The sequence below is a fragment of the Stegodyphus dumicola genome, chromosome 10 (assembly GCF_044657685.1).
Source record: "Stegodyphus dumicola isolate Sdum_Otavi_A_Nest chromosome 10, ASM4465768v1".
Lineage (NCBI taxonomy): Eukaryota > Metazoa > Arthropoda > Arachnida > Araneae > Eresidae > Stegodyphus > Stegodyphus dumicola.
The window spans coordinates 127,446,321-127,462,629 of record NC_140777.1 but is presented as its reverse complement, the minus strand read 5'-3'; the positions used below and the strand labels follow the sequence as shown (position 1 = coordinate 127,462,629).

The 16,309-nt window shown below is 32.9% G+C and overlaps 1 protein-coding gene across 1 annotated transcript in view; it reads right to left on the bottom strand.

The window, feature by feature from the left end:
• Positions 1-212: 212 nt before the first annotated feature.
• Positions 213-16,309, bottom strand: part of LOC118189260 (uncharacterized) — a 115,831-nt gene continuing 99,734 nt past the window's right edge. Inside the window, exons 22-24 of the mRNA XM_035359843.2 lie at positions 8,099-8,353; positions 2,314-2,379; positions 213-597 (exon numbers count right to left, since the gene is read on the bottom strand). Of these exons, the coding sequence (XP_035215734.1) occupies positions 455-597; positions 2,314-2,379; positions 8,099-8,353 (464 nt within the window). The 3' untranslated portion in view covers positions 213-454. The remainder of the gene's footprint in view (positions 598-2,313; positions 2,380-8,098; positions 8,354-16,309) is intronic.

Genomic DNA, 16,309 nt, shown 5'->3' with positions numbered 1-16,309 from the left:
AAAGTTTTTAAAATTTTTAGTTTTAATAAAACTATATTGGTTTAATTTTTGTCAACTCTTCGCAGACGTACCTTAAGCTGAATTAGGCAATGTACGCCATTAAAAGAAAATTTTAATTAAGAAAAAAAAATAATGTTATTGCAAAAATTACCAGAAATTTTGAGTTTGTTTGCAGCAGTTAATATCTTAATATACGCAAAACGACTCAAAGATAGTAGAATCAGAATACATTTTATTGTAATACTACAAAAACAAAATTCTTTAGACGACACAAACACGTAAAAACAAAAAAGACAAGTAACGGAATTCACTTCGAGAAAATAAGTTTCTAATACACGTTGATAAGTCATTGGTTAAATATCTGGTGACTCACACAGTTCAGACAGTTCTTTAACTTTTGATGTTTGTTACTTGTCTGCTTTTTTGGATGTGCCACTAAATTATATTTGCTTTCTCATGAATTCTCTTGTTTCGTGAACCGGACGCTCAATCCATCACCTGCATATCTTGAACGGTAATAAGAATAGAGTAGGAAGGCTACGATTCCTACAAGAAGACCAAGAGCTAGCATACCAACAACTAATCCAGCAAAACCCGCTATAAGAGAAAAAAATGATAAATATATAACAGTTGTTGTTTGACTTCTGAATTAATATAACAGTCATTAAAACATGAATAATGCTAGGGTACAATAAAAGTCACAAAACTCATGGGAAGATCTGAGTGTGTAATTACATAGCACGCAAAAGGATAGGGTAACATAAATAATGGTAACTGTCTACTGTGATTAAACCATAATATCACGAGGGGATTTTAGGGTATTAACTGCATCGTACATTAAGGAATGAGGTAATATATATAACAGTGAGTACCCACAGTGATTAACTCGAATAGTTTTTAAACGTGAATAAAACTAGCGTTCAGTACAGGCCATAAATGTATAGGGGAACACATAATGGTCGGTGAATTTTCTAACTGCACATTGCTATCACAACTGGGTGAGAGACTTCATACATTCGGCTTGCAGTGTTTGTCAGGAGTCAACTGTTAAAGTCTATTTGCTTTACGAAGATTTTGCCACCGATTTGAAATCGAGAAGAAGATTTTGTTGTTTGATATTATTTGCGGAATGATCTGTATCTGATCAATTGACTTAGAAATGAATAGGAATGAATGTTAGATACTCCGCAGAACTTCAGAAAGTGGATCTTGTTTCTCCTCCTCACGAAACATCACGTGAGAAAATTTTAAAACCCCTTTTAGAAGCTACTCCCATGGTTGCGATACTAATGGGTAAATTTTTAAATAATAAATATTCAGTACTAGTAAATTAATTTAGTACTGTCGTACTTCACCCTGCACTGCATGAAGCTTTATTTTGGAACCAAATATATATATATGTGTGTTACTAAAAGTCTTTCCAATAACATAGGGGAATATTTAAATAAATAGATTTCCTCTTCTACTGTTTTAATAGATTATTTACCGTTTGTTGCTATTTGACAACAATGTGCATTCAATGATAACTCATCTCTCATTACTACCAATTATACAGTGGAAATTGCAAACAAGAAATGGATTTATAAATGAGTTTTAAGCGCATAAACGTTCATCAACAACAATAAAGTTTTAAGAAGGTTTCTTAACTAGAATCTCATGAGGTAGAATTTTCTTTGAAGTCTTATTTTGTGCGGATGGTCCTGGAACATCTCCAACAGATTTTTCGTTTGAAGTTCCTGTACTTGAACATTTTGCTTGCAAATTCTGACTATCCAGCAAAGTCGCTTTTACTTGAAGATCCTTTTCGGATAAAGGTATTCACTTCAGAAGCAATAAGATTTACAGTTTTAGCATTCTTTTATGAATCTGCACCTGTTCTAAATTCTGTCATAGTGCCTAGTGCACACAGTGCACATAGTGTTAATGATGATTCAGAATTCCAAATAGTTCAACCTCATTCGCGGAAAAAAAAATCGTCTCAAAATATGTAATGGAATTAACGGCCCACCAGCGGCCGAGCGGTAAAGTCGGTGAACACTGGTAGTTCGGTCCTAGGTTCGAATCCCGCGAACGGGCTGGCTGCATGGGCGTTTTCGTGGTTTTCCTCATGTGTAACGTGTATATGAGCCAGTTTCCCTTAGAAAGTCCTCCACGAAGGCATCCCTCCCCTTAGGAAGATAGCCCTCTTGTGCTTTGCCATAACTCAACACACCATCACCACCACTACCACCACCGTAATGGAATTAACATATTTTTGTTTCGTGAAAAAGAAATAGAACGAGTAAAAGAATATTGCAAAACTCATATACTTACACTTTGTATATCCTGACGTAACTAATTTTTTTTCAGCTTTAGCCCAGTCATCAACAGAACTTTTCTCTAAAAAAGAAATTTGCATAAAGTATAATAATTTCTAATAATTTCTGAATAAATTTACATGTAACATCGACAATTATTTGAAAAAACACACAGAACATTTAGATAATTATCTATGTATTTAAATCCCTCCTTCAAAAGTATGCGAATTCAGTGAATGTGAAAGAAGCGGACTGACATGTTCGATTATAAGCATTAAATAATAAAAGGTACTTCAAACATGAACATGCATAGTTAGCACATTAATGCATACTTGCTACAATTTACTGCATGAAAATAACACATCTCAGATTGTATTTAATTAATGACTATCATAAGTAACCCCGGGTAACAACAAAGCAAATCTCACAGCACATTGAAGTCCATAATAATAATAATAATAATAATAACAATAAAAAAAGTAATAAGCTGTTATGCTAGGGCACCGAGTTCTAGACAATAAAACGTGCTGGAAACAATCGAACGGAGTTGAAGCTGCATATTATTGGTTGCCCTTATTGGCAAGTTCATTCAGCTGTTTCGATGTCATAAATGCCAGCTTGCGCTGCCACTCATGATAGTAAGATAAGGTCTCTTGAACGTTGAAATATTGAGAACCTTTCCTTAAACAGTGAACTAGTGATCTGAGTTTCGGGCCCAAAGCATACTGAGTTGTTGAACTGCTGATTTTTTCTTTTATACGTATTTTTTAATACAACAGATGACTGTTACACTTTGCTGGTCTTAGAGCATTGACATCAATGAATTGATGCTGAATTCGCGCATGGACTCAGGACTCATTCATACTACACGACTGTCAGAAAACTGTTTCTTTTCCATGTGTAAAAAAAATCTTAATGACTTGTGTTCTTGTCCTCTTACTTACTATGCACAAAAGCTGTTCGAAGCAGATTTATGTAATAGTCATCTTTACTCGTTAATATTATTAGCCCAGAAGGGTTATTAGTCTCAAAACGGGATTTTGCATTGAATCACTATATAAGTCTGAATCACTTTTCAAACTGTTGTCACCAAATATTATCGCCTTGTATTATTATATTTAAAAAAAAATAATGAAGAATCTGCATGAATGCATGCACTTTTTTCGCATTGTGAAAAAACAACGGCGCCTAGAGTCATTAACTTTTGAATAACGTAGTCCTCCAGCCGACTATGGACAACTCAAAGCCCTAAATTTGAAATTTCGAATTTTTTTTGTCTGTATTTCATTTATTGTGAAACTTTAACAAATTTTTAATTAAAAAACTCACTGATTTCAAAGCGAGCAATTGCAATACTGTTCGGAAAATAGCATTTTTATCTACAGGTCTCTTGTAGAAAAAAAAATATACGGTCTATCGGAAATTCTGAAACATATGCTGTTTTGAAATATTTTATTGTGTATTTCAAATGTTGTAAAACTTTAACGTTTTTTGATTAACAATTCAACGATTTCAAAGCTAGCAATGGCAGCGCTGTACGGAAAAAAAAATTATCTCCAATGCAGGAAACTGGCTATCGGAAATTCTAAAGATAGGTTGTTTTCAAATGCTTTAGCCCAAAGGAATATTATTCCAAATGTTCTCGAAACGTGTATATGTATGGAAAGGGGAAAAAATGCTCCTTTGGGCGTAATATAAAATCTGACACTTTCAAATTATTTTTATATAATTATGTTTTTACATGTTTATCTAGCGTATTTGTATATATCTTTATTTAGAGTTTAGTGAATACTCTTATATCTGATTTTTGTACGAATTTGTTGCTTCTATCTCTGTCTAGTATAGTAATGAGATTTGTATTTGTACAGCTCTAGTCTCAAACTATTCTTGTATATCTAGGAAAGTTCTTCTGACTCTATTTTCATGATATTTGTAACCGTATTTAATGTATCATAATTTTTATATTATTGTTTTAACTGTCTTAATGACTTTGTACACACATTGAAAAAAATTGGTTCAAGCAATAAGCATCTTCAGGACTTTCCCCACAAGACCGCAAATTTTCCTGCGTTTAAATTTTGAAATCAACTGTCTCCCTCCATCCGCTTCAAGGAATCTTGTACCAGTGGGATCACTGTTTGTATCATTTGGGTAATTTAATGAGACACTGATAAGGATTTGGATAAATGACTGCCATCTGACTGCAAGCCTCAGCCTTGGTTGAATTTTGCAGACAGAAGATGGCTTCTGTCGAAAATTTACACCGTGAAACTGACCATGTCTTAAAGACGGTGATTGTTTCTGACATTGTTAACATTATTTGATGGCGTAGTCCCACATAAATCACGTGGTTTTTTTAATATAATTTCCTTATCTAAAATAGGAATATTCAATCTGTATGCAACATACACTCTCAAGAAGTCTCAAAGCGAGAAAGATGAATGCATGTGACATTGAATTTGAAAATGAGAAGCGATTGAATGGTTTCAGTTGGTATGCCTACTTAAATAAACTTACCATGTGCCTCTTCGGGAAATTTTTCAGACTGTTGTACGCTTACTTTTAACTTTCAATACCTAAAAATGTATGGAATGTAAAATTTTGAAATTTTAACGGATTATAAAAGAAATTATTCGCCTACTTTAAAACAAGAATGATAGAAAATATTAATTGAGCGATTTTATGAATTTTATTTAAAAAATGTGTTGTAGTCTAATGCAGACTGGTCACTTAAAATTATGACGGGTACTTCATACTTTTATTATTCGTGATATAAAATTCCAGATGAATTCTGTAAAAAAAATACTCAATTTATTATTCCCATTAAACTATACGATGAATTATTTTTTCTTTTTAGTGCATTGCCATACCTAATTTAAATAAAAGCTTATCGCATAAAAAGTGTTTTTAGTTGCATTATATTTTTAATTAAAGATTTAATTTTTGAGAATATTTTCTTATTTATTGTTATTACTCGGCATGATTTATATTTTTTAGTTGGAGTTACCAAAAATGATCTTATTCTCTTTAGAGCGAGAAATTATCATTTTTATGCACGAGATTTATCATTTTTTTAGGAAAATATTTATTAACGATTCGTTTTTATCTTCGCTTTTACGAAATACAATCTTGCTGAGACATATAGATACTCGATACGGCTTAATTTTTGAGTTAATATTCCTCCACTATGTAATGACATTCTCAGAAACTGTAAACAGAATAACGCGTTTTAGTGAATCCGAGTAGTTTGAAAAGATAAATGCAGATTTTTATTCTCTTGTTTCCATTCTGTTATATATCAGTCTGTTTCATCTTTTTTCCGGTTAATAAATTGCTAAAAATTTTGTTCCTTGATTACGCAATTTTGAAAAAGAACTTTAAAATCTAGATATCAAACATGGTAATAAAACAGATTAAAGAATTAGGTAAACAGAATTTGTAATCTGATACCTAGCCTACTTTCATTCCAGATGCTGGAAAGATTCTTCAAATGTTAGTCGCTAAAAGAAAAAACAAAAATTGCTTTCTGCAAATTAAAATGGATGTTGCTAATAAAAAAAAAGTTAAAATAATGTATTTCAGTATTAGCTATGTAGAGCTTGCCATTTGATACTTAACCTGTTTGCTCAACATTATTGGACAAAATTCATATTTTTCATTTTTCTGTAACCAAAATTATTAAAAAATATCGTCCTTTGGCGACCTAGATTTTTCACATGCGTTTTACGTTCATAAAAATCTTTCAGTTCTAGTTAATGATACAAATTCCAATCCGAATTTACCCTCCGCTTTTAAGGGAGTTTTCTATTGCTTCTATTGGTATCGCATGAGTACAAGCATTATAGGTCTTGCAGGTGAAGAAGAAGGTTCTGCAGTAAAACTTTAGAAACTAGTAGTGTAAATTCTAAAATTTAACGCTAATTACTCTTGTTTGAACTTCTGATATATTTAGATTTTGGTTTATTATTAGTCCAAAGGGGCTTTGTCCCTGAAGGACTATTGTTTTCGTTTTGCGATTTTGCGTCGGACTCCTATAAACGTCGGTTCACTTTTCAAACTGTTGCCACAAAATGTTAGAGTCCTGCATTATATTTGAAGAAATTAAATAATGAAAAATCTGCATAAATGATTGTCTATTTCTCGCATTGTGATAAAACAATGGTACATAGAGCCATCGAATTTTGAATGACGAAATCGTACTGCGAATATGGACATCTGAAATCCCAAATTTGGAATTTGTTTTATTATAGATTTTATATTTTGTAAAACTTTAACGAATTTTTGATTTACAAACTCAATGCTTTAAAAGCGAGAAATGGCAACGTTATATATAAAAAAAAATACTTTTATCTCCAGCTCGCGAGACTGTGTATATCGGAAATTCTAAAGATATGCTTAATTTAACATTATTTTGTGATATTGCTCTTGAACTGAATTTTATGGTTTAAGTGCAAAGAACATGATATTTAATAAATAAAGGTAACACTCAAAACGTTAAAAAAACGCCCCTTTGGACGTAATTTAAAATCTGAAAAATTTCAGATTTTTTTTTTTTTTAATTTTTTTTTTTTTAAATTTTTTTTTTCTTTTATTTATTTATTCTTGCCAAAGATGTATTTAATGACTTTGGTATTGATTTCTGCTTCGGCGAAGTTTTCTTATTACCAATGATTTAGCTTGTGAAACGTTAGAAACAGTACGTACCTTTTTCAAGTAAGTCTTCTTTCCATGTAGAAGTAACTGGAGGTTTTTCTCTTTTCAATTAATAATGTTGTTTTTATGCATACAGAAATTTTAATATAGTGCCTTTTGCAACGTTTTTGAATTATGGAACGGGAATATTTCTCTTCAAAAAACGCAGAAACATATCCTTTCATCCACAGTTTGTTTACAGTTCGACATTTTGAAAGAAGAATAAATTTAAAAGTAGCAGACGATATTTCTCTTTTTAAATAATAAGCTATTGTTAGAAATGTCTATTCCAAAATATTTGCATTTATTAAAAAAAATCTTTATCGAAATCATTCTAAAAATGTGTAAACACCCTCTGTAAATCGCATGAATTAGATTCATTATAAATTACATCAGTTTAAGATATTATTAAAGTATAATATGGAGATATAGAGAAACCTCTTTAAAGCGTCTATCCAGATTAGAGATTATTCTTAGCTTCGTTCGAAGTGGTCGCTTTATAGAACATAATTGATGGTGATATTCACATTAGTTTAATTACGTTTTTCAAAATACTGATTTCTTTTAAAAAGGCAATAACTTAGAGGGTCTCAGGAGGTGTCTCAAGAGGTTTTACAGTTTAAATTATTAAGAAGTGTTCGTATTATTCTTAAAGCTTTTAATTAATTAATAAATGCACAGTTTTAATTTTAAAAGAAAATTAAAAATCTTATGTAGCGTCGAATGTTATCACATTTGAAAACTGGCAACTCGTCAATCTGCATGGGGGATAAATGCAACGTAACGTAATTTACGATGATAAAAATTGGAAAATAATTTATTGCAGATGGTTTGAATATAAAAATTAATATTCTAAAAAATGAAAGGAATTTTTGCATTATATTTATTATTATCTATTAGCTTTAAATCTTACAGCATCGTTGCAATTTAAAAGTAAATGAAACTTCGAAAGCTTCCTGTCAAGTTTTCTTTCTGTTAAATATGATTCTAATAATTAAATGTAATTAAATATAATTCTTCCGTCTCACGTTTGTATTTTTCGTAAATATATCCATTGATTATCTTTATTCAGAAGTAAAGGTAAGGAAATAAATGTAAAAGCCCCTTACTTTCGTAATGATGGCAGTTCTTGTCTGCCATAGAAGTAGTAGTGACTGCATTATCCGTTATCATCTTGGAGCTTAGAGAGCAAGAGCTGTCTGTTCCAATATTTGATGCGGGGCAGTAATTGAAGGATTTGCAAGTGCTTTTCAGTTCCTCAGAACATATTCGGGCACATTCTTCTAAAGTGAGTTCCGTTCGTTTGTCGCTGTCGTCATCAAGAAGACTGAAACCCATATCATAGTAATCAGCCGAGAATCTAGCTGCAAGACCAAAATATGATGTAAATAAACACATGGAAATGACTCAAATCAGTTCTATGATGTCCAGATTTTAATTATAGAATAGTAATAATGTGTGTCTTTCAATTATTTTGCTTGTTGTTGAACAAAGAGTGCTTGGAATTTAAATTTCCCTCCGTTTTTAATTTGAGACGAATTTTAATTGAGAAAATTTTCAAAATACAATTATTTTCCCGATTTATCGGGGTAACGTCGGGGACGCCGCATACGCATAATCAAAATCACACTTAATCTGAATGCAGTTAAAAAACACAGGTGAAAGGAATAATTTATATTTATTATTTTATATTTACATAATGAACATAGAAATGCTACAAATAATTTATCCGTAGCTTTAAGCAGCTTAATTTAGAGAACAAATTCATTTGGTTAACTAAATTAAATTACTATTCAAAACAAAAAGAACACACTGTAAATAAAAGGATAATAAACATAATTAGAAATGAAGAAAATAAATAACATGGCAGTGATTAAAAAATATCAATTACTATGAGGCAAATAACAAAATGCTGAAAGATTGTACGTATGTCATTTTACTATTTAGTTCTTACGACATGCAATGCATGTATTCTAGCGTTTCGGAATTACGTGGATAACTCGAGACAAGACTTCGTTTGGTTGCGTCCATAGCCATAGTCTGTTTCTTTAACCCTTTGGCGTCTGCTTGTTTAAGCAATTCTTTTTTTAGTTTTAAGTACAATCAATCGTAAATATCTATCAATCGTAAATATGTAATGAGAGCTAGTTCGCTTGTACCCACTGCGGTGCGTAACTGAATTGCGAGCTGAGCTCTTTGATGACTATCAAAGGGGTAAAACTGGAGCTTCAAAGCCGTCGCTAACCCTCCGCCTTTTGCAATCGTAACGCGTGTAGTCATCGCTACACAACTCTTATTTCTCCACCTCATTTGAGACAATAATTCAAGTGAGTTTTTATTCATGAGCTTTTCATGAAGCAAAATACGTTAAACGGAAATGAGGCGAAGAAAAAATAATTATTAAAATTGTCTACTTCAGCTGTTTCCCTATGGTTACAAGGTAACTCGGATGGCGAAATATAACTTGAAGCTCTTTTGATCAAGTTATCTTCAGTTCTTAACCTTGAAATTATGATTAAAGTTACAGGTAACAGTCATGCACTGTAGTTTGTCCTGCGTATTGTTTCCCATTGCGCATTGTTTTTCTGCATTGTTTGTCCTGTGCATTGGTTTCTTCAGAAATACTTGTTTCCCATAGCCTTTTTCAGCCATTAGAACATATACTAGAAGTAATGTCTGGTAAGTAAGATGAATATATGAGATACTGAAAACCAATATCCTGAATTGCTGCAATCGTTAAATGGGCAGTACGCGATCAAGTATCGCCATCATTTAACAATAGAAATGAAGCCCATAGTTTGTCATTTGCTTTTGATTGCAAAGCGAAGGCGGTTTAAAGCAAATCTAAGAAGCATTGGTAGCTGTTACCTTCTTTTTCATGTATGCTCCATTCCCATTTACATCCTAGAAGAAAGTCAGCATCATTTTAATGGCTACTGATTGAAAGATCTTTTTTCACCGCTTTCATACCTTCATCACTCGTACACTTGCTACGCTGCAGGGACAGTAAGAACCACCATATTGCGCAAGGTCAGTATACAAACAAGATGATTCTCTTCCCAATGCCCAAGTTCAATTACGTCACTTGACTTTCGGAAGTGGAAGAAATAAAGACACAAAGGAAGTAGGAAATAGTTGTTTCTGACTAGACTATGAGTCAGTGACTTCACATGCTCGAAGATTTCTAGTAGGAAAGCGCTAATCTTCTGATTTTAATAGTGAGAAGTTCCTCTTGGTATAGCAAGTAACCTTGGTATTGCGCTTTCACTTGCGATGAACTTCCAGTTCACTTAAAACCTTCATTACTCAACAACGCATCAATTGCCTTAAGGCGGTCTGTAATGGGGTGGCCATTTTTTCCTAACGTTGCTTCCTTCTTCGGTGATGCGATATCATACTGCCCACCTGTTGGCCATTCTATGAACTGGAAGAACAATTTACAAATCCATCGTAGATCTTTCGGAATTTTATTGCACTTTAATATGAATCACTTACATTTATGGCGTTAAAATATTTACGAGAGAACTTGAACAGTGTCACTGAGTTCAGACTTCTACAGAACTTTGTTTTTTATTATGCAGTTTTTCTATATTGCAAACTACGTACTATTGTGGATGAAAACAACTTTTAAATATTACGATATCATCTGCTATCACTGTTTCTTGTCCCACATAACATTCTTTTACGCTTTATATTTTCTGTATACAGTTTTTGACGGCGATTGTTTGTAATAGTAATTTTCCAATGTTCTACAATAAACAACTTTAACCTTTTTTTTTAAGTAGGGATCATTTAATGAGTAATCGAGTATCGATTGCAGTTTAATGTTAAAGCAATTGATCGTGAAAAGCTAGGAAAATGTGATGAATTTAATATAGCTAGAAACAATAACTTTGAAGTTTGATGAGAAGGAATTAACTGTCTTTACTTACCCTTTTTTTATTAGCCCTAGAGGAGCTATTATTTTCAAATCTCATTTTTTTCGTATCTCTTTCAAATATTGCTACCAAATGTTATCGCCATGTATTTTTAAAAATAAATTATGCAAGCAATGGCAAACTGTACGAAAAATAAAACATTTTTATATCCAGCGTGCGGACTGTGTATCAGAAATTCTAAAGACATGCTCATTTTAAAATTATTTTGCGACATTGCTGTTGATCTGAATTTAATGGTTTAGGTGCGACGAACATGATATTTAATAAATAAAGGTAACACACAAAATGTTAAAAAAACGCTCTTTTGGGCATAACATCTGAAACATTTTAGATTTTTATATTTGTTTTTTAGTAAATATTTTAGACAACCTGTTAGTTATTTGTAAAGTGAAACGGATAAGAAAAATAATTTGACACAAAATGAGGCTTGATAATAATAGCCCTTCTAAGCTAAAAAATGTATGGGAATTCATTCATACATTATTGTATCCAGAATTTTAAGCATATGCTGCTTTTAAAATTTTTGTGATTTTGTTGAATGTTATGCGACATAAGCGCTAGTAAAGTGGTGTTTGATCATGAAGTTAAAAAAAAAAAAACTGGTGGTGACACCACATGAATTTCTTGTTTGCCTATTAAATTATACACACCTTTTACTGCACTTCAGTTAAACTTTTTTCCTCGAAATATTTTAACTTAATTAACTGGTTCCTAAAGGTAAGTTTAAAATGACATAAAACATTTCAAATTTTGAAATTAAATATCCCGCAGGTTACTTACAAGAAGTTTGGTTTGTCATCGGAAACCAAACTTCTTGTATAACGATATAACGAGTATAAAACAAATAAAAATATATAGTTTTATACATAACGAGTATAAAAACTTTCTTAAATTTAAGTATAGGAATAGGAACACTGCAATGTAAGTTAGATTTCGTTGTTTGCAAAATTAAATTTTCTTAAAATATGACATTGCCAAAACATGAATATTTTTGTCATTTCAAACACCTCTGTAGCTGTAAATATATGTCTACGGACAACGATGCGGACGCGTCGGGAAATTGGAACAGAGAATTGAAGCTCCAAAAGATTTTTTGGGGGATAATTCTAATTGTAATACTTCTTTGGCGAAATGAAGCAACTCCAATGATGGAACACAGCAATAACTTTTATTTAACACTCAAAAAAATGGCGACATACAAACAAGAAGAGAAAAACATATTCTATCATTTAAAAATAAATTACATTCTTCGTGCGAGAGTCGCACGTGGCACTCCAGTCTGGTTTCAAATATTGCCATACACAAATACCTAAATGTTCATCTATTTAAATTATTTAAACTACAAAATTTTAATACTATTTAAAGCTGTTACAACCTCTCCCCCAACGGAGAGACTTTTGCCGAAGGGAAAAGTTCTGTAAAATTCGAAAGTCTATAAGCTCGGCTTGCTCAATTGCTTAAAGAGAAAAGATAACTTCTCTCATAAGTTTCCAAATTTTCAGGCCGAAAATTTTAAGTTTTAAACAAATATTTTTACACCACATTTAAATAGGAAGAAAAGAGACAGTGTTCAAATTATTCTTCCTTTTTATTTTCTTGACGGCGCCTAGATCTCTTCCATGGCGGACCAGTTCCTCGGCTATTTCACAGCAAAGCCTTTCCTCAGTTCATCTGTGCCTTTCGAATACTATTCATTTGTCATTTGCTTTCGACATTTGTTTTCTTCGTCTATTAGAGCGCCTTTGATATTAAATCGAAAGCCGAAAGATGATGATAATGTTGCATTGCAAAATGATTCTCAATATTAATTTCTTTATCGGTTTTCAAATTTTCTTAAAAATCTTCCACGTTTAATTCCGGTGATTTAACTTCTTCTTCAAAGATATCTTTGGATGCTTTATTTTCTTCCTTCATCGGTTCCAAGATCTTCTCTTCAACTATTTTTCTTTTCCTTTGAGCTCTAGTAGAAACGGCATTAAAATGGTATCACTAAGATTACGTTCAAGTGATAAACTAATAAAATAAGGCAGTTCAGTGTTAACAGGAAGTAATAACCTGATATCACTAATATTACGTTCAGTGATGAACTAATAAAATAAGGCAATTCAATATCAACAGGAAATAATAACCTGGTATCACTAATATTGCGTTCAGTGATGAACTAATAAAATAAAGCAATTCAATATTAACAGAAAGTAATAATCTGGTATCGCTAATATTGCATTCAGTGATGAACTAATAAAATAAAGCAATTCAATATTAACAAGAAGTAATAATCTGGTATCACTAGTATTATGTTCAGTGATGAACTAATGAAATAAAAATACGCACGATTATTCGATCTCGGTCGGTGCCTCCAAAAGAATTAAGACTGTGATGCTTCTTTGGCGAAATGAAGCAACTCCAATGATGGAACACAGCAATAACTTTTATTTAACACTCAAAAAAATGGCGACATACAAACAAGAAGAGAAAAGAATACTAACATTTAAAAATAAATTGCATTCTTCGTGCGAGAGTCGCACGTGGCACTCGAGTCTGGTTTCAAATATTGCCATTCACAAATACCTTAATGTTCATCTATTTAAATTATTTAAACTACAAGATTTTAATATTATTTAAAGTTGTTACAACCTGTACCACCAGTTTAACTGCCGAAAGCTGCAGCTATATTCATAAAATTGGTGTCTATGTAAAGTGACTATGGGCTACTAAATGAGATATCTTACAGCGCCATCTGATAGAAAACGGCGGAGTTAGGCTCCCTATCTCGAAAACGATCCGAAATAGGGAGAAAACGTGAATTACAGAGTTGTAGACCATCGTCGATTTAGTACGTATAGACACCTTGTGGATATGAATGCTAAAACCAGAGATTTGTTTCTTAGCGATTTCCGAAACTGTAACGTCAAGAAACTTGAACGAAAGGAGAAAAGAAAAACTTTCGAATGAAAAACGGGCTCGCATCGCGGCACAGTGGTATCGCTTATAATTCACGAACGAGAAGACTAATTTAAACCCCGCGGGGTGCATCATTGTACTGATTGTCTTTACGAACAGAATAATCGTGTCACAAAATGCATCACTCAACGCAACTTGGTGTGCGAATTTGTGTATCCTGCAAATGTATAAAACGTCACACCTGTTCACTTTAGATAGCTATAAAAAAGATATCTCTTTGTGGTTGTATGTGGAAGCTCTTGGTGATGAAGCAATTTTCAGAAAATGATGTTTGTAAGATGGTTCTACTTTACGGCGAATGTGAGTGTAAGACAGGATTGGCAGCGCGGTTGTATCGGCACGTTTTCTTGCAGGCCCGCATCTTTCATACAAAAAAAGGTTGTGAAACTTTTAAGGTAGATAGGCTGCGTGAGTAGCCGATCAGCTAATGTAAGGCGGAAAGTGCAACCGCAAAATGTCTTATCATACGGCTTCACATATCCAAACAGCAGCACAAGAGAGATAAATGAAACCTATAGCCTTTTAAACGTCGTGTTTGGAAAATCCTAAATGAATTAGGTGCTCATCCATACCAACCAACACCTAGTCAGTCATTACTGGATGAGGACGCCGAGAGACGTTTCGCATGGTGCAACTTCGTTATGAACCATATAGAGGTCCAGCCAACATTCTTGGCAGTAGATATAGTGTGCACGGATGAGGTATGCTTTCCGCGGAATAGAATGTACAGTAGGCAGAACACCCATTTCTGGGCACTGGAAAATCCATCATGTTCTGCCAACATTCAACATCAAATACGGTTTTCAATTAATGTTTGATGTGAAATTTATAGTAACAGGCTAATCGGCTCAATATTTTACCAAGGTACATTAACGGCCGCACAATATTTAGAATTTCTGCAAGACATAATACCCGATTTTGTTAAGAACCTGCCGTTGCTTCAACTCCGGAATGAATGGTTCCAACGTGACGGCGCACCTGCGCACGAGTCGTCGCAAGTGAAGCAGTACCTAATGGAGGAATTCGGAGGACAAATAATCGGGTGTGGTGGTTTCGAAGAGTGGCTTCCACATTCACCTGATCTCACTCCAATGGACCTTTTCCTATTTGGATACCTCAAATAGCAAGTGTATGCGAACCCTCCACAAACATTGCAGAACCTTCAATGACGTGTTACAGATGCTTGTCTCACAGTGTCACCCGCTATGCTACAACGCGTGCAACATGAAGTTCTAACGAGGGTGTCCAGATGTACATTTCAGCTGATGACGAGAAGTTTGAACATCGAAAATAAAAGTAGCTTGTGATAACTAGTTGTTTTTTTCTTTCTAATATCGTTTCGTGACGTCTTAGCTTCGGAAATCGTGAACAAATAAATGTAACGCTGTAAGCTATCTGATCTAGTAGCGCATAGCTACTTTACTGTACATGGACACCACTTTTACGAGTATAGTGGGTACGTTGTGCATATATATGCAGTGTATGCGCGTATATATATGTATATATGTATACACTTTTGGTACTGCCGATTGCTATAAAAAAGAGAGATGCATGACTAGATGATACAGCAGTTCCATATACAAAATTTTCAAGTTCTACAGAAAATCTATGGTTTTACAGCTACGATTTTTGACTTAGATATATACGTAAGAAGTATCAGACGTGGCGAAAGAATCAATTTTGAAACTATTTTACAATTCGTTTTGGAATAAAGAGTCCTTTATTTTGTCTATACGTATAGACATCAAGCAAAAAAGTAGTTAAAATAGATAGAATGGTCAAAATGAATATTTCCTTCGAAACTAAAACCCGAAATTCTCGTGGGTACAATACTTCTTTTGCTTCCTACCATTAAATAAAACACGCAAAAAAAGTTACGTTAAAGCGAGAATGAGACAATAACTTCGAAGTTTGATGATAAGGAGTTGACTATATTGCAGTTTATTATTTTTATCTATTTATCTTATCTTTTACTGATAAAAATCAGAATTTAGAACTTGCTAAGCGCTGTCGTTTCTTCAAATTTTAGATTAAATCTATTGAAGTCTTGGTTTCATTTTCTCACTGATAAGAATTTCAGTTATATTTCGATTAATAGCTGCTTGTACATTATTTGCAGTTGCTTTATTTTTTATAACGATATTTTTCACTAGTACATTTTAAAGCTGCCAAGTGGTTTTTGAACAACTATTATGTTCTACGACAATATTTTATACCGCAATGCTTTATACCAAACTGTGATGTTTTCTCCTTGCTTTTTTTTTCTCTTAAGAAGTCTTGTAGAATGATGTTTTTCTGCTTGCATTGTTTTGTTTGCTATGCTTTCGGCCAAAACCTAAGTAATATTACAATATTTCAATGTAAAAGTAATCAATTTATTGAGTTGAAATTTATACGTAATAACTATACACTGTATATTTA